The sequence below is a fragment of the Zootoca vivipara genome, chromosome 2, assembly GCF_965207765.1.
Source record: "Zootoca vivipara chromosome 2, rZooViv2.hap1.1, whole genome shotgun sequence".
NCBI lineage: Eukaryota > Metazoa > Chordata > Lepidosauria > Squamata > Lacertidae > Zootoca > Zootoca vivipara.
In genome coordinates this window covers 78,734,913-78,762,224 of record NC_142584.1, presented here as the reverse complement: position 1 = coordinate 78,762,224, position 27,312 = coordinate 78,734,913, and the positions used below count along the sequence as shown (strand labels likewise).

At 43.3% G+C, this 27,312-nt stretch overlaps 1 protein-coding gene across 8 annotated transcripts in view; it reads right to left on the bottom strand.

Moving 5' to 3' along the window:
• CACNA2D3 (calcium voltage-gated channel auxiliary subunit alpha2delta 3) overlaps positions 1-9,901 on the bottom strand; it is a 503,883-nt gene extending 493,982 nt beyond the window's left edge. For 7 of the 8 annotated variants that reach the window (XR_015948236.1, XR_015948235.1, XR_015948238.1 and 4 more), the window contains exons 1-2: positions 8,785-9,516; positions 8,029-8,110 (exon numbers count right to left, since the gene is read on the bottom strand). Coding sequence is in view for 3 of the 8 variants with exons in the window: in XM_088662249.1 (XP_088518375.1) it covers positions 8,029-8,110; positions 8,785-8,894 (192 nt within the window). In the remaining 5 variants the exon portion in view is untranslated. Of the gene's footprint in view, positions 1-8,028; positions 8,111-8,784 lie in introns of all 8 variants that reach the window. The other variant, XM_088662250.1, reaches the window with a different exon arrangement.
• Positions 9,902-27,312: the final 17,411 nt, after the last annotated feature.

Below are 27,312 nucleotides of genomic sequence, written 5' to 3'. Positions count from 1 at the left end.
CTTTCCACTAACAGCAGGCTAACTCCCAGCCTTTTACCTATGCCTCCATTCTTTCTAATCTCACTCAATCTTCAGTCTTTCTCCATAGCCACCCTTCCTAAATGTCAACCTGTCACTCCATCTGACTCTATCCACCATTCCAGTCCACTCTGTCACTAATTCTTCCACTTGTTGTTCTGTTACACACCTTCTAAAGCTATTGCTACATTTTGTGTTGTTCTATAAATTAAGTATGCATTGTGCGAAGAGGTACTTTCACCCTCTAACACCTGTAATGTGACTACTGTATGAAAAGCATGCATTTTCATGAGTCTGGGGCATGGCTTTTACGTACATGATGTGGCCACCTCACTAAAGCTGAGCAGGTGAGGGTCTGGTTAGTCTCCATGTACCTCATCCTTAGCTCAAGTGTTATCAGCTAAAGGGCAGGTATGAAACTGAATGCAGGCAGAATAAATGCTCATAGCAAATCTTTCAATCTATCAATTGTATTGACTTCAGTAAGAGTCAGTAAATGAGCACCCATACGTTGATTCTGAAATTGGGAGAAAGTTCAAAAGCAGTTTTGTGATATAAGGTTCATTGGTCTATAAAATTCTACATTTTACTGGGCAGGCGCCAAACCTAAAAAAGACTATTTAGAACCTGGCCCAAGCTATTTAAGTACATGGCATAATTAAAAGGAGTTAGCATCTTAAAGTGTGCATGGAGAAAACAAGCAATTTCAAAGGCCGAGACTATGATTGAAGGCATTTTGCACCCTTGCATATACTTTTGTGTATTTAGTTAATGATTTTAATGTTAACTGAAAAGTAATCCTACAGTGATTTTGCTGAGCCCAAAATACTAAACTATTTATACTTTGGATTTACGGCTTGGTATTAGCATGATTAACACTATTTATTCTTGTATATTTAAAATGACAATAGTATTTCCTTTTAACATTATTAACTTGCATCTTCATGGTTGCTGCACTGGAGGCTTGAAGTCATGGACTAAAACTGTCATAAAAATAAAGCTGCAGCTCAACAAGACTGTCATTCATGCCTTTCCTTAATTTGTAGGAACTCTCATAATCTTACTGACCCATCCCCTGGTAATGACAGTATTAACTGCAGTAGCTTGGTGGGGAATACTTAAGAAAGAAAAACTAAGCATGCCAAGAACAGGAGAAAAAAGAGCAATTAATGTCAAGATGATTGGGGCACGTTTTTTCTAGATCAATATAAATGAAAAATTGAGGAATTTAAGAAACAATTATGTATTTTAAAACTAAAGATAGATGTTCTGCGTGAATCAGATGTGTTAGCTGAATGTTAATTTATTTGAAGCCTCCAGTTCTTATAAGACTGTATAGTATTCTCACCTCTCGACCCTTGGTTTCCAAAAGAAGAAGAAGACAAGTTTAGAACACAAAACCTTGAAGGGTGGAATGCATCAAGAATGCAAAACATACCCTTTTTAAAAATCAAACCATCCTCCTATATATAAATGTTAGTGCCAACCTGCACACCTATATACCATTGCTGTCCTAAGCTAAACATCTGCATGGACAATGAAGCAAAATAAAATAAAATAAAGCATTGCCAAGATTATAAAAAGCTGGTATTGAACATGAGGCTGAAGCACTATGCAGAGTTAAGTATGCTTAAATCTATGTACAGTATTTCTCTGGGTCTCAGTTAGGTACACCTACTTCTGCATAGTACCGGGCAACAGAAAATCTCCGCACTGAACTCAAGGTGCAGTCTTGCGTGACTTATTTTATTAGTCTGTCTACCACACATCTCTAAAATGTACAAAACTAATGGAGGTGAGACCTGAATTCATTTAAAAAACAAACAAACCACTTTTCACACCAGATCCGCAGGACCTCTTGTTTTGTAGGAGGATATTTTGTTGCAGATCAGCCTCCTGCACATTCTTAAGTAAGCATGCCATGGAAGCTTTTCTTCCCAACCAGCTAGTCAGATTTCAGTCCTGGAATGAGGCGGCACTGCCAGTGTTCATCCTACCACCAAACACAGCACACACACCCTCAAACAATGCCACTTGCCTCACTGGCTGCTCCACTTTCTTTGGAAGAGCAAATTTGAGAGAGCTGTTTTTTTTAAAAAAAACACATCTATTTAAAATATAGATTTGCCTTATTTCCTTGATATGGCATTCAGGTTTTCTCAGGGGTGGGAGAGAACGGGGCTCAGAACTGAACCACTCTGTGGTGATCCTTTCACCCGCCATCTCCGGATTTTTGACCTGCATTTCTTTCCTTTTTGCCATTTAGGTGCTGATATTCCTTCTAAGCAACCAAATAATTTTATCCCTCTTGACAGGTGTAATTTTGTTTCAATTCCCCTGACATTTCCTCTTCAACTACTCCTCAAGTACCCCGCGTAGTACGGACTGCCCGTGAAGAATTCGTTACTTTTACAAACATTTCTCACATGCTCAAACGCACATGCAGTCACACTTTGTGTCACATTCTCACTAATATGCCATCCTTCTTTTGCTACAGCTTTGCTACTCCCTACCACCCACTTGACCCGTGACACTCTTTATGTACAGTTCCTCAATAGGCTCTGTTCTTTTTCCTGGATCCAGCCTTTGCACAAACTCCCATGCTCTCTATGCCCAGTAGAATGGGATAGGAGTGAAGGGTACAGATCTGAAAGAGGGACGGACACTGCCATATTGTAGAGACTGTAAGAGAAAGAAGTTAAAATACAGTAGTAGGTAGTAGACTCACTGGGAATATTCATCTCAAGCATTTCCAGACAAGGTAAGCCGGGCCACTTTGAGGCACCTACCGGTACCTTGCCTCATTTGTGAAATGCGCCAAACCTGTATCAGCTAACCAGTGGCCTCTATCTGCACAGCCGCCATGTTTGTATGGGGTGGCCGGGGGGGGCATCTCAACAACATACCAAACTTCAAAAGTGTGTGCAGCTAGAAATCCTGTTATTCAAATATTATGATGGTTGCTTTGATCCACTTCAGCTGCAGGATTCAATGGGGGGGGGGAGAGTATTCTTTCTTATTTTTAACCTTGTACACTTGGCACAATTCTTCTCTCAACAATTCTCCATGATGAGAAATAACACAGAAAGCAGACATAATCATTACCGTACTGTGAATGCACAGTTCTCATCTGCATTTCTTTTTAAAGAAAGAGGATGCGAACCTAGCATGATGATAGATGTGGCCCATGCATCCCCAGTGACAGCCCACCCGCCCTAGAAGAGTCCTATACATGTGAATTCATTTGTGCTTATAATGCCCTGGACGTATCAGATAACCAAGAGCAAATGCATTGTCAGCAATGTAAGCCAACGCCTGCACCAGACAGATACCTGCAGTGCAGACCTAGGTTGAAGTGAACACCATACTTAAGGAAGACCTGAAAAGACCACAGAAAAGCATATATCTCTTCTGTGTGCAATCAGAAATGAAAAGTCCCTAATGCAAATTATTAATGAACGGTGCTGTTGAAGTATTGGCTCCATAGTATGAAAAGGAGCAGAATATATTGTTCCTTAAATAGCGAGTCATTTTATTAAAGGTATTGCCTATGCTTATACTACAGATAATAAAAATTAATAAAAGGGGGGGGGGAGTTTCTAATTCAAGCCCAAGAAATTCCATTAAGACATGCATGTGTGTAAACCTCTACAATTGACATCTCAGGAAATAGGCTGCATAATTAAAGAGATTTGGGGTGTCTTCTCATTCCTTTTACATTGTCCTTTAAGTTAAAGGCAGAAATTTGTATCTCTGTGAATGATTGCTAATAAGTACCAGTACACTATAGCTTACTATACCTAACAAGAACAACTATTGTTAACTGGTAACTTTAACAATGATAAAACTTTAGAATGCAAACAGATTTCAGGATTCAGCAGGTCCCAGCGTAGAAGAAGAAAAAAACATGGTTTCATGCCTTTAAACCCTGCCTTTCATCTGGGATGTAAAAATGCCACCTTTTATAGTGAAGTATTGTATTAGGCTTTTATTGTCATTCAAATAATCTGTGACCACAGGAACTTCACCAGGGTAAGCACAACTGCAATGAATGGGAGTATTCGGTGAATTATGTGTGATATTTGGCAAATATGATGGTTTACAGTATGCCAGCCTAGAAAATGAAAAGGAACACTTTCCCAAGGTGCAGATAAAATCATGATCATTCAGACCCCTCCTCTAAACTTCATTGCAAATGGGCAACTTGGATATGTTTGGAGCTAAATGCAAGCTTACCACCATGCCCCAACCCCAGGGTAGGCTAATGAAGTGAAGAATATGCCTCCCCCTACAGAAGCATATAGACAATTTCCTTTATAGTGCAACATTTACATGACAACCAGCATAGGAACTGGGGAGATCAGCCATATCAAAGAAACAGTGTTGTGGTTCCCCCCCCTCCCATTTACTATACTGCAGGAAGAACAGCTCTGTTTCCCTTAAAGGTAAATGAAAGACACTCAAACCAACTATTCATCCTTCACGGGGAAATATTCTTATTTGTCTGGAAGCAGACCCTCTTGAATTATTACTGAAAAGAATGAGATTATGAATACGTTAAGATTTCATTTCAAAAGCTCACTGAGGAACAAAAATTAAATGACCCTTGCATTGGATGGGAGGGTAGCAACACCATATTTAGGCCACACAGAGAACACAATGCAGAGTGCAGAACAGAACAGCCCTGTCCAAAACAAGTGCATCATCACAGGCTGCACTGAAATGAACTGGGCTTGCGGCACCGATCCAGAGTGCTTTGAGTCCTGCATCTTTGTAATTCACCTTAGGCTTTGATCTTAAGTACAGTGACGCAGAAGTCAAATCTAGTGACCCAATGGGTCTTCTTTCCAAACAGGTATTTCAAGGTTTAAAGTGCTACGTCTTGCATCGTAACATCGGTCCAAAAGGCAGGTGCAGGTTTCCTATGCACGCTGCTCCAGACTACTAAATAAGGTGCCCATAGCATGTGTACACTCCACATTGCTGCTACTCTAGTGCATTTGGTGGCTACAGTACTGCAGAGTAATGGCTCATGTCACTATCCATTGTAACAGATTCCTTTGGGAAATATTCTATTATCCTTCCATCCAAAATTAAATGCAAATTATCCAGTGAAACCAAGTATGAAACAGGATACCTGGGATTAAAAGCAAACTAAATTTTGATCCCGCAGAGCCCCTTTCTGTCTTTTTGCAAATGGAACACAAAAACAAAACCACCATTCATACTACTATTAAGATATATTAAAAATGTACACTTATGCGGCACTTTGATTAATACTTTGTTACCATAAGAATCTTACTGCATGGCCACGAGTGTCACCTTACTCGTTTTCGTCTTCCAATAGCACTTGAGTGTGACTTATGTTAGAATTTCAGTGTTTCTACTCTCATCGTTAGTATCTTTTTATTCATAGAGACACAACAATGGGCAGTTGGAAGGTGAGATGAAAGCCAGTAGCATTTGGGTTAACTCTCTACTATCTCAACATCCAAATGGATTATTCTTCACAGCCAGACACTAAGAAAGGGTTTCACATCTGGGATGGTGCAATGATGTCATCTTGCTAACTGTTTGGATTACAGTACTACTGTTCCAGTGGACTAAACATTATTGTTTATACCTTGAACTGCCCCCCCACAACTTTGACACATCTGAAAATGAAAACACCAGGTATGCCTTTCTCTCAACAATGTTAAAAAATATAAGCTATTGCAAAGACAAATACTTGAAACACAATCCTGCTGCTCCAGTTCTACAGAGAAATGCATAGCTCACAATATAGACACCAGGTCAAAATTTAAACTATTAAAATACACTAAGAATCCTAATAATAATAATAATGCCACTCAAATGCTAGGACAGCTTAAAGACTTTAGCAGCAGTACGCCTCGATGTGCCCATCCTATCAGCATTGGCGTTTCCTGTTTCATTTAGTTATGGTATTTCAAACCAAAACACAATATATTTTTTTTAAAAAAAACCCGCCAGATGGGAATTAAATACACAATTATCAAGATGCAGAAAGAGGAACATAGTACTGCCAGTGCAATTGAGAGATGATGAAGAGAATGTAAAATGAGCATTGTAGTAGCTTCCGATTATTTACACTGCAGTATAGCAACCAATAGGAAGGTATCCTACTACTTTAGGAATATTCTTTATTTCAGAATAATCTACCATAAACAGATGAGGAGTTATTACAAGGAATACCATTTCAGAACTCTTATGTCCTTATTTTTCTATGCAACTTTTGGAAAATGGCAAGAGACCACATTTTGTACAAGGATTCTAAGCCAAAGGGGTTTCCAAAATTAAGGACTGTATATCTTGGATAATAACTCTTTTTTTAAAGTACATTTTAAGAAGATTAGGAAGCCTGTATATGCTGTTTTTAGACATTTACCCATACCATCCCTTTTTAAAACAAAACAAAAAAACTGGAAGGGGTGTTTTTACACAGTATCCACAGAAAAATTCTGTCAGTGAAGGAAGCATTATTTAATAAATGCTGAGTATTCCACTTTAGTGTATAAAAAAAGCTTAAATAATTTGGAAATATTTCAAAAGACCTCAGGCCCAGAACTGTGTTCTGCCATAACTGTTACACTTTTTTAAAATCTCCAGTTTCAAATACTAAGTAACATTGAGAGGAAGAGTATTTTCTGCTCAGTTGTTATGTTTCTTTAACAGCCATTAGGTTTACTGCACTAACTGTAATTAGTGAAGCATAAAAGTTTCTTTGCCCTACCAATGCAACACAGGAGCAAGGGCACTCTTAGCAACAGCAAACTGTTTCAATTCACTGACTTGAATGGCACAAACCCTTACCATGCAAAATACACAGCACATTCTTCGTTCGGAGCAAAACCTTATTTATTTGTGTGTTGTTGTTGTTGTTTTTAAAAAAATCTATTTAAAGTTTAACTTGGTCCATTGAATCATTTCAATCCAAGCTCTAAAAATTGCATCTGGATAGCTGAATTTCACTTCGAAAGCTCATGTCTTCAAATCATGCGGAACTGCAACCCCAGAGCCCTTTTTCAACTTACCACCGGCCTGGATTTCTCATTTATTTTTAATTCATCAACAGCTATATTTAAACACAGGTTATCTGAAAGCAGGATTTTAATATAAGGTTACATGTTTAAATGAGACCAGATGCAAGCTCTAATAATCTATAAAAGGTCTAATAATCTATTCTCCATTCTCATTACTCTCCAGAATTATGGAGACTTAGCCCAATTTCTCAAGTTTTTGCACTACTTCACAAGCTTATTACCCAGCTGTGCAGCTGAGCAGGAAGATAACCACATTCATTCTCCTTATCTGTAATGATGTAATACATCCCAGCACTGGCCTGAGATGATTGGAGGAATAATAGGATTGTAAAAACTGCAGAGATGACAAACAATAGTCATGCCTTGGGTCCCCCACCCCCACCCCCCATTGCAACGAAGTATAGCCAGAGAGAGCAAAATAAAATTTGCCCGCTTTTTGTACCTCTTGAATGCAGTGTGTGTGTCTGTGTGTTTGCATGCATGTGTGTTTACACAGAAAAACTGCTGCTAACATCATAATCCCCACCTAGGGAGCAAAACAAAAGCCAGGCACACTTCTAAATCTAAATAGCTCCACCACAGGGAGCCAAAGTCATTTGGGTGGGCTCCGTTTAAGAAAGGGAGAGTAATCTAAAAATAACCAAATAAAAATAAAATAGAAAAATTCCTTCCAGTAGCACCTTAGAGACCAACTAAGTTTGTCATTGGTATGAGCTTTCGTGTGCATGCACACTTCTTCAGATATAAAAATAACCAGTGCATGTTGAAGTCTATAGTCTCTGCAGTGTGTAAAAAGACAGCAGGCTGTTAAAAGTGTGGAGGGAGGGGAGGAGCGGAGAATCTCCTCTGACTGAAAGATGTCGTTCCTGTTTGTTCAGGGTACCAAACCGGATTCCATTTTCAGCACTAAATCCATTGCTCCGGTGCGTACACCTGAAGCGATCCTTACCTTCTGCAGAAGTTGGGAACCTGAGTATTTCGCTGCGATGGATCTGATCTCCCCACCAAATGCAGAGGCCCAGAGTTTCACACTGCAAAGAGAGAAAGAATTAAAATGCGGAGGCAAATGTAGTAACACATGACAGTTAATAACAACAACAACAACAACACTCCACTCACAAAATCTGAGCTGCAACTCACATACTGTACCGGTATATACCTGCAGCTCAGGACTACAGTGTGTCCCTCTGGGGAAGCGGACTGTGGTCCACAGAAGCTCACAGTCACAAGACATTAGCTTAGTCTTCCAGGTGCACAAGGCTCTTTGTTATTTCAAAACAGGAAGGGTGCACTTTCTCAGTTTGAACCCCCCTCCCCGTTGAGCTATTCCACTAGGCAAGGCGATGGGAGTGGGGAGGCCTCTTTCGTCAAACTTGCCCGAGATGAAACTTTATCAAAACAAAACCTCGCTCTGCACCAGCAGCAGCAGCGGTAGCGGCTCCGTTTATTCGCTTCGCGAGATCCCTGTCCCTGAGCTCCTCGGCTGAAGCGGGACTGCAGGCGAGGAGCGAGTCGAGCGTGACCGGCCAGTTGCCCGGCCCGAAGTTCCCCCGCGGAGGGAAATTTGGAAAATAATCATAAATAAAGCTCCGTTTCCCGCAACCCCAAACCAAAACGGCAGAAAGATGTTTCGGGGCTGGGGGAGAGACAAGGACCCATCCATGCCAACCCATTTCGGGCACCCCGCTCTCCCTGCGACACTTACACAGCCAAGGGGATCTGCTGCTCCGAGCCGGCCACGGCCACCAGGCTGAGGCAAACACCTGCCCAGAAGAGGGCGAGGAGCCCCGCGGAAGCCCTCCCGAGCCCGGGCATGGTGTCGCTCCTCGGCGTGCCTTTCCAACAGCACTGCTCTCGGCTTGCGCAGCGTCGGCGGCAGAGAGGGGAAAGCGAGCGGGCGAGCGCGGAGCCGGGGCGCGGAGTCACGGCGCCATCCTCTTCTCAGCTCCGCGAGAGGGGCGGCTGGCTGGCTGGCTTCACTCCAGATCCTGAGACGGGTCGGGCTCTCCCGGCAGGTCCCCGAGAAGTGGGGTGTCCTTGGCAACAGCACCGCGGCACCGCGGCCAACCCGCCCCTTGCCGCTGGGCGACCACAACTCCGCTCCGCAGTCGGCGGCGCGCCGGAGTTACTTCCGCGAGTGACCTCGTGGCTGCTCCCGCCGGCGCCTTGAAGTGCAGAGCCCGGCAGGTTTGGGCGGGAGGGAGCTCGGTGTAGTCGAGGGTCAGGTGGGGAGGAGCTCAGCGTCCGAAGCGCGGCTCACTTTGCCCAGGGAAACGCAGAGAGGTCCCTCCCTCCGTCCCCTTTTGGGCGACGTGTGTACGCGCGCCTCCCTCTCCCTCTCGCCCTCCCTCTCTCTCTCTCTGCGTTCATTCAGCGCTGCGCAGCTCCAGCGCAGCCTTCGTCCCAAATCAAGTCCGCGTTGTTAATATACCCTGGTGGGGAGCGGCGCGGCGTCGGCCGCCTTTTAAGGAGGTGGTGCGCGCCGTCAGGCAGGCATCGAAAGGGGTGGGAGGAGCAGCAGGAGGAGGAAGAAGAAGAAGAGCAAGCCAGGGCCGAAAGTGTCTCCAAGGCGGCAGAAGCGGAGCAAGTCCGCAGGAAAAAGTGCAGGACGGAAAGCAGGACGATCCGCGTTGGGATCAGCGGCAGCAGGGACCCGGAGGGAAAGGCGCCGCAGCCAGAACCGCAGCCCCGCCGCCGCAGCTGGAGGAAGAGACCTGGTCAGTTTCAGGCAGCGCGCTCCTGCGGGATGAGCAGCGGTTATCGCGGCCCTGGTGATGAAGGGCTGAGCGGATCGCTTCACCTCTCCCACCCGCGGCACTTCCAAGTCGCAGCGCGGGAGGGAGGAGGCGGAGGAGCGGGAGGAGGGAGGGTGGCGGCGGCGGCGGAGAGGGCGAGGAAGGCGCGCAAGGTCGCTCCCTGCCGCCCTGCCCTCCTGCATCGCGCTGACGAGGAGCCAACCTGCGGGCGCCCCCTCGGCCCTTCAGGTCAGCAGCCTGCGCGGGCTGAAGGGCCTCCGGAGCTCCCCGCGAAGCCCGTCGCCGCGCGGGCCGCCGGCAAGCATGGTGGGCTCGGCGGAGGCTCCCTCGCTCTCTCGGCTGCGCGTTGGCTGCGGCGAGGCAAGATCCGAGAGATCTGGACGGGAACCCGGGTGGGTGAAGCGCGGCGGGGGGGGGGGGTGAGAATCCGATGAACGAGAGGAAATGCAGCACAAGGAAATCAATGCGAGCCTAAGTGACTGCTGGAGCCGGGGAATAAATTATTAATCTGGCCTTGTGGAGGAATCCCCTTGGTAAGGGGTGAGGGGCAGGATCGCGAGCTAGTGGTGCAACTGAAGCCAAGATGTGTGTGTGTGTGTGTGTGTGTGTGTGTGTGTGAGAGAGAGAGAGAGAGAGAGAGAGAGAGAGAGAGAGAGAGAGAGAGAGAGAGAGAGAGAGAGAGAGAGGCGCTAAGGAAGCAAAAGATGCTGTTTTCAGTTACTTAGGGGAGGGGGGTAAACTGGTCTCCTTAACCTTTAACCCCCCCCCTTCTACCTGGCAACTCTTACCTCCAGTGCATCAGAAGTAAAGAATAAACAGTTGCCCACCTGATTGTGAAATAAGCATCCTAAGAATTAAAGGTGAGCTGAGTCATCCTAGTATTGTATTACAGGGGGGGGGAGTACAGGAGCTGGAGCGCTCTCTTTCTCTCTGTAAGGTGACAGTGACTATGCACTCCTGTTTGAGGATGCAGTATCCAAGGCACCCACACGCCTAACTTTCTTAATAACTTTTGAACTCTGTTAAGAATCCCACCTTCTCCACCAGGGGTGTTAGGAGTACCAAGCCCCTGGTCTTCTGTGACAGGTCTAGGTTGTCTCTCTCACACACACAAACCCCACTTTTTAGAAAACTTTAAAAGAAAAGAAACAGTTAATAAGACAGCTGAGCACTCCGCAAAGAGAGGCACTAGTGAGACCTCAGCCACCCACCTCCTTCATTTCCCAGAGTCATCTATACATATAAATTAGCATATTCAAATTTCTGCTATTATGAGACTGTGGCCTGAATCCTTTTAACTACCTATGAGCCCTCCTGCTTTCCAGCATGCTGGTCACTCTGCTTACAATGTGATCCACTGCCTGCTAGAGTCTTTCTAAAGAAGGGATTTTGCCTTGAGAGAAACATTTTTATTCTTGAACTTGGGTAAAACAGCAGCAGCAGCAGCAATCCAATGTTTATTTGTGGAGTAGGATCATAAACATTTCTGTATGTGTAAATCCATGCTGCTTTTCCTTGAGCCATGTCATCAGGTGTAGAGTCCACTATCAGCTGGCAAACTGTAATAATAATAATAATAATAATAATAATAATAATAATAATAATAATAAGTGTGTGACTGGGTAGCCATATAGCCACAATGTGCTTCCATTTCCAGTTCATAAATGTTACACACCCCTGGGCATCCAGGGGAAGGACTGTAACTCAGTAGTAGAGCATCTGCTTTGCATCACAGAGGGTTCCAGACTCCATCCCTACTCATACCAAAATATAAACTTAGTTGGTCTTTAAGGTGCTACTGAAGGAATTTTTTTATTTTACCTCCTGGTGGGGTAAGAGAGTCTTTAGTCTGAAACCCCAGAGGGCCACTGCCAGTCAGTGCAGACTGTGGGAATGTTAAGGAAGGTAGGAGAGGATATATTGTTTTGATATTATGCCTCCTCACTCACGCTAGTGAGTAAACTAGTGAGTAAACAGCAGAGTACATTCCCTTTCTAACTTATTGGAAGCAAGTTCATTAATTATAATCCTTTAATTAAGCAATCCAGTCTGGATTGTTCCTGGTAAGTTTCCCCTTTATTTCCCTCTTAAAATAATAACAACACAACACAATCTTCTTTAAAAGTAAGAATAAAGTTTTGCTCACATTCAGTTCACAGCAGTAATCTGAAGGCAGGCTTTATCTTGTGGTTACAGTGAAAAAAAGTCCGAGCTATCTCAGATTTTCTGCTTGTGGCCTCCATTCTAAGTGAAGGTTGAGCCATTCACTGGCTAAGAGCAAGAGTAAGAGAGTAAGAGTCCAAGAGAGAGATGGTTGTTTAGCCAGACCTTTAATCTGGTCAACTAGGTTCACACCCATCTACCTGGTCACACACAGGGGGAGGAAGCTCCAGAGCAGGTACGACAGGAAGTCCTCCCTGTCTGGAGCTACATTCCCCTATGTGTCCATTCTAGGCAACAGAATGTACTTGACTGCTCTAGTAATACCTTAATACATCCCACACAGACAGTACTGAACTAACGTAGGTGGAGCAGTGGTCTGGCTCAGTATAAGGCAGATTCTTGTGTTTCTGTGTGACCTAACTATTACAGCCAGAGTGAAGTACTCCCAACAATTCTTTACGTGCATGGACCTTAGAAGCAATGCAAACTGGCTGTTGTTCCCACAATTTATAGAATCGTAGAATAGTAGAGCTGGAATAGACTACGAGGCTCATCCAGTCCAACCCCCTGCAATGCAGGAATATTTTCCCAACGTGGGGCATAATAATAATAATAATAATAATAATAATAATAATTTTTTATTTGTACCCCGCCCATCTGGCTGAGTCTCCCCAGCCACTCTGGGCGGCTTCCAGTCGAATATCACAACAATACAGCAATAGCACAATTACAAAAGTCACAAACAATACATAAACCACATCAAAAAATACACAACCGAATAGAAAACAATTTCGACATAAATCAATATCTCAAACTAAGAATACATCCTTAATACAGTTTAAATAACATAGGTAAAAAATAACAGGAATTTAAACAAAACAAAACAAAATGGAGCCCTCTCTGCCCAGCAGCAGCGGCGGCAACAGTCCTTTATAAAGCCCATCAGGTCCCGCCCTGGGCCAGGTGGTGAGTGGCAGGACCGGGGCCTTCAGGCGCTGAGCATGGGAGTCCTCCTGGCTGGTAGCAGCAGCAGCAGTTCTTATAGGCCTCAGGCCCCGCCCTGGGCCAGGTGGTGAGTGGCAGGACCGGGGCCTTCAGGCGCTGAGCAGGGGAGTCCTCCTGGCTGGTAGCAGCAGCAGCAGTTCTTATAGGCCTTGGCTTGAACACATAACCCTGACATCAAGAGTCTCATGCTTCACCAACTGAGCTATCCAGGGGTATGTTCAACAATTGCTTATTTTGCTCTGATCTAGTGGCAGTTCGCAGGAGCCTAGGTTACATAGCTACATAGCTTCTGTCCTGGTGTCTCATATGGCTACATATGAGTACTGGCACAGTGATTAGGTGGGGTGAGGCTCTCTTGTCATGCGGCACCCCCTGGGTGCCCTACTTTCCCCACTGCCTTGGCTGCAGATATCAACACTAATTTGGGGTGAGTTCTCACCAAAATCATGCGGGAGATCTCGTGCAATTTTGGCACGGTCTTGCCTGAAATCAGGACCAATGCCAGAGGTACAGGCGGCAGCAGCAGAGCAACACTTCCTGTTTCACCTTGTGGCGAAATAAGGCACACCACCCCCTGGCCTACAGTGAAGCCATCATGCGAGTCATGCTTTGTTATGAGCACAAATTGTGTACCCACTCAACCTAAGGTTGTTCATGGCAGGACACCATACCTCCAACAACTGTTCACTGAGGTCGTCCAAAATCATCAGCATCTGGCAGCATGTCCAAAAGCCATGTGAATTACAGTACCCCCATTGCTGCATTACATTGTATGGTAAAGAACCCCTGGATTATTAAGTCCAGTCAAATTCAACTATGGAGTGTGGTGCTCATCTCCGCTTTCAGTCCAAGGGAGCCGGTGACAGCTTTTTCAGTTCATGTGGCCAGCATGACTAAACCGCTTCTGGTGCATGGAGCACCATTGTAGTACAGCTTCATAGCAAGATGGTTCCTCTAGCTATGGACCATTGCAGCCAACATTATGCCTCTCAAACCTGCAATACCATTAATAACATCAAAACTGAAACATTGTATCACAGGGTTTCTAAAGCCTGAATGTTTGGTGGCCAAGTAAAGAGAACTGGTAAATTGACATATTGAAGGTTTTTCAGAGGATTTACATATTGATGTATCAACAGAGTGAGAAGAAACATGGGGCAACATGCATGATGATAAGTCCTAAAACCATGGAGATAACATATTAAATATATAATAATAATTGGTTAGATCTAGACTAAGGCAAAATTGTTTTAAAGTCTGTATGAAGTAACTGTTAATGAAATTATGCCAAACTGAAAGCCCTTCAAATATAGAAGAGGATCGGAAGGTTCCTTCACTGAGATAGGTAGAGCATCCTCAAATGGAAGGGGTCTTCCTTTAATAGAAGGACTATTTTCACTGGAGGAAGGGAATCTTTAGATCCAACCCAATGTGTTTAAACTACAAGAAGGTTGATCTAGATCAGGCATCCCCAAACTTTGGCCCTCCAGATGTTTTGGACTACAATTCCCATCACCCCTGACCACTGGTCCTCTTAGCTAGGGATCATGGGAGTTGTAGGCCAAACATCTGGAGGACCGCAGTTTGGGGAAGCCTGATCTAGATCAACCTGGTGTCCTTCATGTGGTTTGGGCCAGTACAACCTCCATAAGCTGGGGCACCAGGTTGGCAAAGTTAGGAGAACGTCCTACACAGGAATACCGTGTTTCACCGAAAATAAGCCATACCCTGAAAATATGCCATACCCCAAAAATATGCCATACCCCAAAAATAAGCCATAGTGATAGGCTTAATTAAAAAAAAGACATCCCCTGAAAATAAGCCACCGTGTTGTTTTTTTGAGGAAAAATAATTAAATATAAATAAATAAATATATTTTTTTTTTTAACATACTTTTTATTAATTTTACAAAATACAAAAAAACAAAAAAACGGTACATACTTAAACCCCTTTTCCACCTCCTTCCTACCCACCCACATGGGTCCTCCCCTGCCACAGAAGTATCCCATGTTTGTGAACAGTCAGAAATGGTCCATTTTATGCTTGGATTTCTGTCCTCCTCCCCCTCCCCTGACCCCAAAGCCCCCCCCTGCCACCAGGGAGCTCCAGCAAACCAGGGCAGTACGCAGGAGGACATCCATCCAACCATCTATTGTTATACCAAAAAAAGAGAAAAATAAAAATAGGAAAAAAAGGGGAAAAAGAAAGGGCGAAGAAAAAAAAGAAAAAGAAAAAAACAATACAAAACAGAAAAATTTTTCTTGCATTCATAGTTGAAAAACCATATTTTATGGGCTTCCCCTCCCCCCCTTCCCCGGTTTTCATCCCTTTTTTATCATCTGCAACAGTTTCTTACTTTATAAAAATACACCTTTGTATCTTATACAACTTATAAATCAATTGTTAACATTTTCATCTAATATTCAAATCACTGAAAATTCAAACTCCAATTTTCTCTTCCCGTGCCTAATTTTTTTTTCTCCCTCTATAAGCCTCCATATTTTCACATTTTCCAAAATCCATTCACTTTTAAAACTATAACTATTCTCAATTTAACCTTACATCCCCGATTACCGGCTCCACCCCCCCCAATCCAGCAAATTCCAAAATCAGCAGACCAGTTATAAACCTGTTAATCCATCCTTATAATCACAACATCACTTTCCCTTCACCCCACCCCCTGTTTACAGTCTCTTGCCATCCAGGTCACCATACAGGACCCCTGAATTTCTTCTCTTCTCTGCATATTTTTTCCTTCTTCCCTGTGGGCGTTCTGGAGTTCCAATAATACCAATCGTGCCCCCCTCAAAGGCAGGGCACTCCATCCAACTTTTTGTAGAGTAGAGTCATCATTTTTTTCATGGTGTGTTTCATTTTGTGTTGAATCATCACAGTCCTCATCTTCATCTTTTCCTTCCCCATCATTGTCATTCTCACATTGCTCTTTTTCAGTGTCAAAAGCTTCATCTCCTAGAAAATCATATTCCGCCATCACCTCCTGAAATTTCTGCTGTAACTCCTGTCGTCGTGTCTCCTCTTGACATAACTCTATTCTTGTTTCCCACATTAAGGTCAAAACAGACCGCTGGAACTCAGGGGAACACTTTTTTGTTGACATATTTCAGTCCTGCCAAGGTCAAAACTTATCACGTGGGGTGGAATATGATCACAGTTTATTTTCTCGACTCCATTTTAACAAGCTGGCTGCATTCTTCAAGTCTTGTTAACAATAAAGTTCGAACTCACATTTCACAAGCACTTAAGCCAAAAAAGAAATTCCACAAAGTCCAGAAATACAAAGTGAAGTAAAAATTGACTTATAAATCCTGATCAACTCACTGGATTGCCTGGGCTGCCGGCTCCCGAGGGAAAGAAAGGTTTTTCTTAGGCTTTACCTCATTGCTGCAGGGCAGTCATAAACCACAGTCTCTCTCCCCTTTTCACCCTGCATCAAAGGGGATATTCTCTTTGATGCCTTTGAGGGATCCTTTTGAATTACAAATCTTCTGTTTATTGCTTCGGGTTTCTATTTACTGTCTCTTTGTTGCCGTGGGGGGGGGGTGGCTTCCTCTTTTCTCCCCTCTCTCCCAGACCAAATTGTTTTATAATCCAAATCGTGAGGTTACTTACAGTCTTTTCCAATCGTTTTATTTTCGGAAGAATCCAGCGCTCTCCGCCTTCGGCTTGAAGCTTCTCCCTGCTAGAATAACGTTGCCGCTCAAAATGGCCCCCGCGACTTCTACCCTCCTCGCTCCGGAGCTCTTATTAGAGCTAACCGAAGAGTTGGGGAGTCCGGATTGGGTCTGTGCCGAGCAAATTGCCCTCGGGACGCCCTTCCCGAGGTTCTAAGGGGCGCAGCGTTGCTCTCGCTGCCCTCCCCACTCCTAGCAGAGACGGGCCGTCTCGGAGACGAGACGAAACCCCGCCGATCGACGCTGGCGCTGAACCCGGAAGCCCATAAATAAATAAATATAAGATGGTGTCTTATTTTTGGAGAAACACAGTAGTTACACACTGGATCAAACTGTTCAGAAAGGTGGTGCAATGTTGTCTCTTGGATTTGCCACAAAAGGTTAGATGAGTATCCGTTTCTGGTGCTCTTTAGGAAAAGTATGTACTGCTTCATTTTAGTACAATGGATCAATCATTAAAATGTCTCTAATCAAAAGCAGGGGAGAAACTAGCAGACTTGAAGAAGGGTATGGATGGTCTATTATGGGAAACACTACAGCAAAGTCACCTTGCTGCTCAATGAATAAGCATTAGCTAGACAATTGTGCAGGGGTCAGGGAGCGTTACATGACCCACTCTGGCCTATTGTTATGAAAAGATTTCCTTGCTGGTCTGGCTAGTCTTTTCCTGCAGTGCTTTGGCCACAGGAACAGATGAGAGTGTTCTGCAGTCCATCTACTATTGTCTATATTGCACAGCTGCTGAGCTCCAGGTTTCCATCCTCCACCACCCTAAGACAGAAGACCTGTCTTCCAAGTCTACCTGTAGATGCCAAGCATTGAACCTGGAGCCTTTTGGATACAAACCGTGTGCTGAGCTACACCCTGTCCCCAGGTTCCGGTCCCTTTGAGGATTTGAATCCTGACTTACAGTTCTGATTTTATGTGAATGACATCGTTTGTATCCCATCCTCAGTCTGGTACTGCTGTTCAATATTTTAATAAGGGATTTGAGTGAGAGTATAGTTCTACATCTTTAAGATCATAAAATATTTGAAAGCCTTTAAATGCTTAGGAGAACAGAAAGAAATGCCACTAACATTCAACAGTGGGAAATCTAGGAAAGAATTCAAACACACACATACAAAGTGGGAGATAATTGGCTAGGGAAAAATCACTGCTGCGAAGGAGATGTGATTTATAGTGGAACACAAGCTGAACACAAGCCAGCAATGTGATGCTGTAGCAACAAGAAAAATGTTATTTTGCATATCATTAGAAGAAGCAACATATCAAAAGCATGGGAGTTAACAGCACTATTAAACTCAACAGGATTCCTCTGTTATAGTGGTGCAGAGTTGTTGTTTTTAAGGAATGGATCTGCATTAATGCAGAATTGCAGAACAATTAAAGGTAGTATACAAAGCAAATGCAGCCATGTTGGTAAGCTATAGAATACATAAGTTATGTAATGTAACACACAAGGAAAGACCAGGGATCCTCCACCTTCATCCTCTACCATCATCTGTCTTCCAATTCCCATATATTCAAGTCATAAAGCAGTGAATGGATGCAAACCATGGGTGCGAGAGAGACATGGCACCAATGTGGCCTAAGCCTATAAGATCAGGAGAGTTACAGTGCCCTTCATCAAATAGAGTCTGGATGTGAAATATGCTTCTGCAAACTTAAAGGATGTGAGGAATTTGTTTAGCATGCATTGGAAGTTACCTTGTACCAAGTCAGATCACTGGTCCATCTAGCTCAGCATTGTCTATGTTGACTGATAGCAGTTCTCTAGGGTTTCTCCAAGCCTCACCTGAAGATGCCAGAGAGCAAACTTTCTGCATGCAAAGCAGATGTTTTACCACTGAGCTATGGCCCATGGTTTTCAGGGAAGCTTCACCCATTGTTTTTTAACAACAGAGTCTGTCTGTATTGTAAGGCTGAAATTCTAAGCATCCTTAACTGAGAGTAAGCCCCGGTGAATGCAATGACTTATTATTATTTTTTAAAAGAAACATGAGTAGGATTGTGTCGTAGATGTCCTCAAACACTACTCTTAGGGTTGGATTCCTCCTGCTGTTGTCATATTTTTGTTTCCCACTCTTCTTACTCTGGTTCAGATCATGCTTCACATTTGCGCAGACGTGTTTTTCCTGAAACTGTGCCTTAAATTTCATACTCTGCATATCTCTTTTTTACATTACTTTCCTCGCCTTTCATTTTGGAATGAAATATATTCATATATTATAGGCATAAAAATAATCCCACAGAGTTTGAAGTATGGTGGATTTGCTTAAAAGAGTTGAGCTTACCAAATTAACATATAAGAGGTCAAAATAGCATCCCTCTCAGGGAGGGAAATGGCCCCTCCCTCCTTGCCAACCTTAATGAGAAGGCTGGTACGCTTGCACCTCCTTCTGGCTGGCAAGAGCAGCAAAGCAATATGCTCCAATGAAGATACTTAGCTGAGATCATATGAAACAAGGAGTTTGCCTCCATCAATACCCTGGTGAAAATAAGGCCACAGTTGTGCGTGGATACATGAACAGTCCTATCTGAAACTTATCAAGGAGCAGGTTTCATGCAGTGCTAATATGTCTCCCCACATTCTTAGAGTCACAGGAACGAGTTATAGCAACTGACTTCCCTCTGATATCACTATGATCAGAAGGTCGGCAGTTCAAATCCCCGCAACAGGGTGAGCTCCCATTGCTCAGTCCCTGCTCCTGCCAAGCTAGCAATTCGAAAGCACGTCAAAGTGCAAGTAGATAAATAGGTACCAGTCCAGTGGGAAGGTAAACGGTGTTTCCATGCGCTGCTCTGGTTCGCCAGAAGCGGCTTTGTCATGCTGGCCACGTGACCCAGAAGCTGTCTGCGGACAAATGCAGGCTCCCTCAGCCAATAACGCAAGATGAGTGCTGCAACCCCAAAGTCGTCCACAACTGGACTTAACAGTCAGGGGTCCCTTTACCTTTTACCCTTGGAGGGTGCATCAAACAACTTGACTTGGGGGGGGGGTTCTTTTTCGAATTCCAGTCGCTCTATTTGAGGGCTAAACCGCACATGACTTTAGTCATGTATTTAAATGAACAAGGTTAGCCTGGCCACCTTTCCTTGGGAGAAAGAGCTTTTGGAGCCCAGACTGTGGAATATGCTTCTGAACCAAATATTAGCACAAATCTATTTTTTAAAGCATATTTTTAATCACCCTCTGCCTGGCTGCTATTTGCCCCCAGAGGTGCTGCTTGATTTTCAAGGGCAGAAAGGGGGGGGCAAGTGAGCCAGATTTCCAATACATTTGGAGTTGGTCTTTATTGCTGCTTTTTCTACAAGATAAAAGTGGCCAGGTTAAATTAACTTATTTTAAACATGTAGTTTGCTCTTAGAGGAGAGTTTGATCTGTATCTTTTCAGCAATTGCCTCCAATACTGTGCCTTTTCTGTTGATCATGCATCAGCTACTTTGGAAACTGTCCCAAATATCATTTTTCTGTTCATTTGCTGTTGCTTTTAAAATCACAGCAACGGCAGCAACTAATTCTAGTCCAAGGATTCAAGCCTTAGCATTTCTGGAGCAGAGTCCTGGGTCCGAGGCTAGTTCTCTTAAGATGTATAGTGCATCTGAGACAAAGTTGGCAGGCAACAGAAGCAGATCCATGGCTTAATAGCTCTTTTGCTAGGTACAAGAATGTGAAAACTCCAAAACCCACAATGGGGCAATACCTTTATTGGCACTGACCAAAATGTCATAAGCAAAGCAAGGTATTTTTAAATTTACAAGAAACTCAGAGAAAGTTGAACAGCTCTCAGAACTATAACAAGAAAGTGTGCTAGGCACAGAAACAGTCTCCCAACAGCCACAGAACAATTCTCTGTATGACAGGTATGCAAAGCAGACAGATATTTTGCACCATCAATCAGCCCTAAACTTGAGAACCTTTATTTCTACCTGCAAGTGGCTTATTTGGTTCACCCCTTTCCAAAGCAATCCCTGAGTTTCCTTTTGCAGTTTCTCTTTTCTATAATTGCTCAACCTAGGGAGCATGTCCTCCTGGGAGCTTGCCTTATCCAAAGCCATCTGTATTTGCTGGAACTAGCAGTGAGAGAGTGGGTTTATTTATATCTAGGTAGTAGAAGCACCCCAGCAGAAAAGAGGGGGTACAGAATAACTGGAAACATGAACATTATTGGTAGGCAAAGGGTAATCTTCTGTCCCTAATGATTAGCTGCAGAAGGGCTTTCTAGAACCTCATGATTCATGTCCAAGGAATGCTTGCATCAACATCCTACAATGGAGGCTATGACAGGTACCATTTTCATACCTTAAGAAACCACTTTGTTTGTGTGCATTTATTTATATTTTTGGCTAGGGGTGGTATTTCATTGTTTTTTGGCGATGTTTTTCTGTTTCATGTTATTCTGACTGAGCTCCTGGCTGCGTGAAAAGTGACAGAGTGACCAGCAAAGACTTCAATCGTCTTCTACCCATTTACATGGCAGTAAGCCCAATTAATCTGAGTTGGACTTGCTTCCAAGTAGACATGGATCCGATTGTGCTGTTAGTGTATATTTCTTGAATGCAGCGACCATACAAAAAGCCACGACTTCAGAACCTAGCATATAAAATAGTGAGCTACATCTCTGGCATAGGCATTCAAAATTGTCAAATCCCTGCTTTAAAATCTGACTGGCAACTCAACAGTTTACCTGAAATTACACTCCGCGTAAAGAGCTGCCTGGCAGATAGCAAGCAGAGACTTGGAGACTGTTGCTATAATTTGATGTTCTTGGAATAGTGCAATCAACCAGGGGAGTAGAAAATAAAAGGCATAAACAGGCACTAGAATGATGAACGGTTATCCATTGATCATAGGCTATTTAGTCCATAGCTCCACGCATTTAAAAGGCAACAGGACACCCTAACGGAATGGGGAAACCCTAATTATCAGGTTTTTGCACCCTGGATACACTACAGGTTTTCCACCCAATATGGGTTTTTTCCCTAGAGGCTTTTTGTGGCAAGAGTGTGCCGGTTTCACCTTTCCTGCACTTTGTACCTGGTTGGCAGGTACAGATATTACACCTTGAATTCCTGGGAATTTATGTTATTTCCGCATTTTCAAACATGTATTCCAAACACTGGAAGAACGACATGAAAGGATGGCTGTGTGACATGCTTGGCTTGGAAGGGTGCAATTACTGCACCTGAAGAAGGTAATTAGGAAGGAGATTTTGGCTTGGCATATGGAGCAGGGGAAAGAGCAAGTAAAAATGAAATAACTGGCACGAATGTTTATTGTGCTTCATTTTCAGGCAGCTACATACGGCAAGCTCTACTCAGCTGTCTGTGATGTACAGCATCAACAAAAATAACCTACTTTCTGATACCTGCTTTGCACCCCATATCCATGGTTTTGATCTACCTATGTGTCTCATTAGCAGAGGAGGGCAATATTCCAAGACCTCATGCAAGTGTTAAACCAGAACTCTTAAGGCTGTAACTTTCTCTGGGGAGAATCCTGAGGGGAAATAATGTCTAAATCATATCTGAAAAGATGGGTTTTTTTCTGGCAGATCCTGACTATTTATTTATTTTTAAAATTTCTATGCCACTTAATTTATTTTAAATATCTCTAAGTGGTATAAGGAAAAAAAATTGATGCAACCACAGGCAAAAATATAGAAATTTTACATTAATACAAAGTTACTACGGTAATAGATATACAGGGACGCAGGTGGCACTGTGGATTAAACCACAGAGCCTAGGGCTTACCAATCAGAAGGTCAGCGGTTCGAATCCCCGCGACGGGGTGAGCTCCCGCTGTTCGGTCCCAGCTCCTGCCCACCTAGCAGTTTGAAAGCACCTCAAAGTGCAAGTAGATAAATAGGTACCACTCCAGCGGGAAGGTAAACGGCGTTTCCATGCGCTGCTCTGGTTCGCCAGAAGCGGCTTAGTCATGCTGCCCACATGACTCGGAAGCTGTCTGCGGACAAATGCCGGCTCCCTCGGCCAGTAAAGCGAGATGAACGCCGCAACCCCAGAGTCGGTCATGACTGGACCTAACGGTGAGGGCTCCCTTTACCTTTACCTAATAGATAAACAGTGGTTCCTCAGTTTTTGAACATAATCCATTCCTGAACACCGTTTGACTTCAGAAACGTTTGAAAACCGAAGCATTCACTTCCAGCAGCATTTAATTATGGAAAACTCAAAATAGAAGCCGCGTGGCATGTTCGACTTCTGAAAAGTGTTTGAAAACCAAAGCAGTTACTTCTGGGTTTTTGGTGTTCAAAAACCAAAATGTTCAACTTCCGAGACATTTGAAAACCAAGGTACCACTGTAAATCCATTCATTTTCCTTCTGAGACACACTTCCTCTCAGCTTCTGGGTTCTCACCAAGGGTCCAAACAAACTCTCTGCTCACTCACAAAAGTCTCACAATGAGAAGAGTTCCTGGAAACAGTGGACATCATCCTAGTCTCTCACTCTAGACCTGCTTTTTATGGACCATCACTTCCTCAGGCTGCCCACAGTTATGTCCCATTCAACTGCATTCTCCACACCCAGTTCCAGCTTCAGCAGGTTTGCTGAGTTTCCCAGAGAGTCCAGAGGATGGGGAAAGGGACTCGCAGCTCTTTCTTCACCTGCTGTCCTCTCCTCCTCTACAGCTGCTTATAGGATTAAAGCTCTGTTAAATTCCATGCAAGTTCCTTAGTTAACCAATTCACCAAGTCACGATCAAATCTGAGGTCAAGAAGCATTTTTCATAAGTTACACTACCCAATAATCTGCATGATTCCAACTCATACATAATGATGCTATTGATAAAGCTTAGAAATATTTCAAAGTAATCTACTTTTTGTAAGCGTTTTTATTCTTACTGATCTGCCAATAATTTCTTTGTAAGTCGTAAAAAAAAAACTTGAGCTAAAAATTTAGTTCAACAGATACAGGTCGCAGTTTAAATCATTTCTTGAACAAGGCATAAAGCAAAACTTAAGGGAAAAGATAAGCACAGTGAAAGCAATATATCAGGTACTATCTTGTCATCTGTGTTTTGCTTTACTAACTCAAAATCTTACCTCACAGTTTGCCCCTGCCCCAAGGAAATGATAGTTAATTGAGCTTCTGAGGTGGCTGCATCAAATGTCTTGAGATGGCCGCATTCAGCTTCAGCAAACCCACCATGGGTTAAAATGCAAATGAGCAAAGCACGTTATCACACCCTAGCCAATCAGAGCTCACATTCCATTGGTAAGCTAGAATGCTTTAAGTTAATGATGTTTTTAGCTAACCAAATCCAATTTACCAGGCCAGTTTTGCTCTGGCCCCTTAGCCCTGTTTCATATAGCTTTAATTTATTTTCAATTTTCAGTGACAGAGGGGGTGGTGAAGAGGAAGACCCATTTTTTGCTCCTTCAGAGTGTCCAGCTGAAAAATGAATTCTCAGTCTGCAAATTATCTTTTTATATACTGCAGGCAGGGTTACATCACACACGTAATGTTGTCGCTGCTCCAGAAATACTAGATACCTGAGAGCTTGTGAGAAAATTGAGAAACTGTAATTGAGAAATATGGCATATGAAAGAATGGCCTCCTAGAAAAATGCATGGGGGTGGGGTGGGGGAGAGACCAGGAAAAGGTTTCTTCCCCTCTTTGGCTTGCAATGATTAAAAGTAAAACAGCAATCAGAACATTGTAATGGTTTAAACTAATACATGTCCATTACAATAACTTGTACACTGGTTGTATAAATAACAGAAATTTGGATCTTAGAATTACCTGTCTGAAAAGGAGGAGTTTGAAGGAAGATTTTGGGTCAACCAATCATGCTCAGATTTGGCCTATCTGAAACAAAATGTGCCTTTCCTCACACACCCGTGGGTGCCCTACACCTTATCCCCTTATAGTGCTGTTGAAAATTAACAGTCCTTCTGGGGACTTGCTCCCAAGGATGTATGTTTAGGATTTCAGCCTTAATCCTCATTCTCTACTGGAACCAAGCTTTAAGTGGATTAAATTGCATTTGCCACATTCATCCCTTTATATCTTACATTTCCTTCTTGCCTCAGGGGGTTTCCCCATAGCCTGTTTTAGATTATAGCATAGGCAGTGCCAGGGAGGGGGCAAGGGGGCAAGTGCCCCCAGGCAAGAAACTCATCCCCTCACTTCTGAACTCCTGCCATTAGCATTATTTTTCTTTCAGAGAACAACTAGCCCACCTAGAAATATACTTTGCACTCTTTCTGTGCCCCCAGCACCACCAGCCACACAAATTTGTATAGCCTCTTTCAAAGCATATTTTTGCCTAGAAAACGCCATAACACGACAAGTTTACTAATAGTGACAACAGCAACGGAGAACAAGGCTGAAGGAACACAATTTCTTTAAAAATTTGAACCTAAGTGATGAGTTGGGGGGGACCAACTCCAGTAAAGGAGGTAAACCTAAACATTAGGAAGAACTTCCTGGCAGTAAGAGCTGTTTGGCAGTAGAATTTGCTGCCAAGGAGTGTGGTGGAGTCTCCTTCTTTGGAGGTCTTTAAGCAGAAGCTTGACAGCCATCTGTCAGGAATGGCTTTGATGGTGTTTCCTGCTTGGCAGGGGGTTGGACTGGATGGCCCTTGTGGTCTCTTCCAACTCTATGAGTCACATCAACTGTTACTTCTCACAGGGCAGTTGGTGTCAGATGACCCTGTTGCCATGGAGGGGGCAGAACAACTGGAGCAGATACCTTTGCTTGCCTCCCTTGCTCTAGTCTTCCTTCTGACCATCTTCACTTTTTCCTGTTCAATGGAGTTTTCCTCTCTCTTATTCCATGTGCTTCTCTACCCTTCCCCTCCCTTTCCAGTGATGGGAATGTAGTTGCAGAAAGCCCTCTAGAAAGTCAGTTGTAATGGTGTAGTCCCCATACATTATTAGGCTACTTCTTGCAAAGTAATCCTGTGTGGCTCATAAATCATTTTAAAACATGATGGGGAAATTTATCTCTCCCCCCCCCTTTATTTTTAAAAAAACTGACCTTGAAACAAAGGAACTGAGCCAACATACCTTTTTAATCCTGATCCTCTCAGGTATTCTGGGATAGCTCCACTTCCTTCGCCCCTAATCAACAGGCAACAGTTTGTAGGGTGTAAACTGCAAAATAGCCAAAATTTGTTCACTCAGACAAGGAGCCTCAGCAAGTTTTTATAATGAAGGCAGGGCTTATGGTTTTAAATATGTATAACAAATAAAAGGAGGATTAATAACATCTGCAGCTGTATTTGTGTTTATGTCAAAGGGTTGTTGAAGCATAGATACATTTCCACTGCAAGGACTATTAATCTATCACTGTGACACTAATGTTGTAAGAAATTTCAGTCAGACAGCTATGCATATTACTATTTAATGGATCATTCCATTTTAAGCAAGCCACATATTCAAGTTGTAAAGCAGGTGTCTAGAGTTACAAAGTATAAACCTCCACATATATGTATCTTAGGTTACAGAGTACATGCATACAGTATATGATCTATAGTATTGCTTTTAATCACCCTGGAGGAAGTAGATACATTTACAGAAGCGGCTTAAATAATTGAATGAAACCAGCATTTCCTTTAACACTTACCTTAGAAAAATTATTTTCTAGTGCTTCCATCTTTTATCTGCCCACTATAAATTAACCATATGAACTATAAGTTACTCCAGTGTGATTTACAATACCAAATGTATTAGCTGTTGTATACAATATTCAATGAGTTATGGGTTATTAATTAGCATGGTCAGCTGTTTGCAAGAAGCTTCAGAAAAAATGCAGAGCTTGTCTGGTTTTTTAGAATCCTTCCATAATAATAGATGTGTGGAACCAGTTTTCTTGTAAGAGGGGGCTTAACAGAAAAAGAGAATCTTTGAGGACAAACTGCTTCGACTTAAAAAAAAAAGGCAGTATACAAATATTTTCATAACTAAGTAAAATAGTATTGGAGAGGGGGAAGAAAACAGTTAGGGGAAAGGCATCAAGTTCAGCGGATATTATGAGGGTGAAGTAGGAAGCATGCACTTAGACAATGCTAGATTCAAAGTAACACTACCAGACTCCCAAATTTTGTGCTACCAAAACTCAAGCTCCGTCTACCAGCTTTTCTTTCCTTTGGATCCTGACTGAGCAAAGCCCCAGCCTCTGTCTTCCAAGCACTTGGGCTTGACTCCCAAGGCTCCTTTGAATAAAGAGCCATCTAACAACTAGAATGTCCTGTCATGGGCTGAACCATGCAAAACTTAAGGCGGGGTGACAACCTATTTGACCCAGGGCTGTATTCACTCTTCACCAACCTTGCAGGGGTTGAATGCCAGTAGTGCAATCCATGAACTCTGTCTCCTGTACCATGGACAGCTCCCAGGCATTAGACATATTCTACCGTAAGAAGGCCTGTCTCTGAAGTGAACATTACTGAGCCAGCCTGATGATAACCAGAGCCCTGATCCTCAAGTAAAGTGGCAAGGGATTTAGACAGACAGCACTCTGGCCTGCAGCTATGCACTGAAGTATCAATGAATGCCCTCAAATTGTGCCCATGGCCTCCAGCTCTGTTTGGGAGAGAATAGTATTGGATGGTTATGGAACAGATTGGTCGTCCAAATGATCTGGGC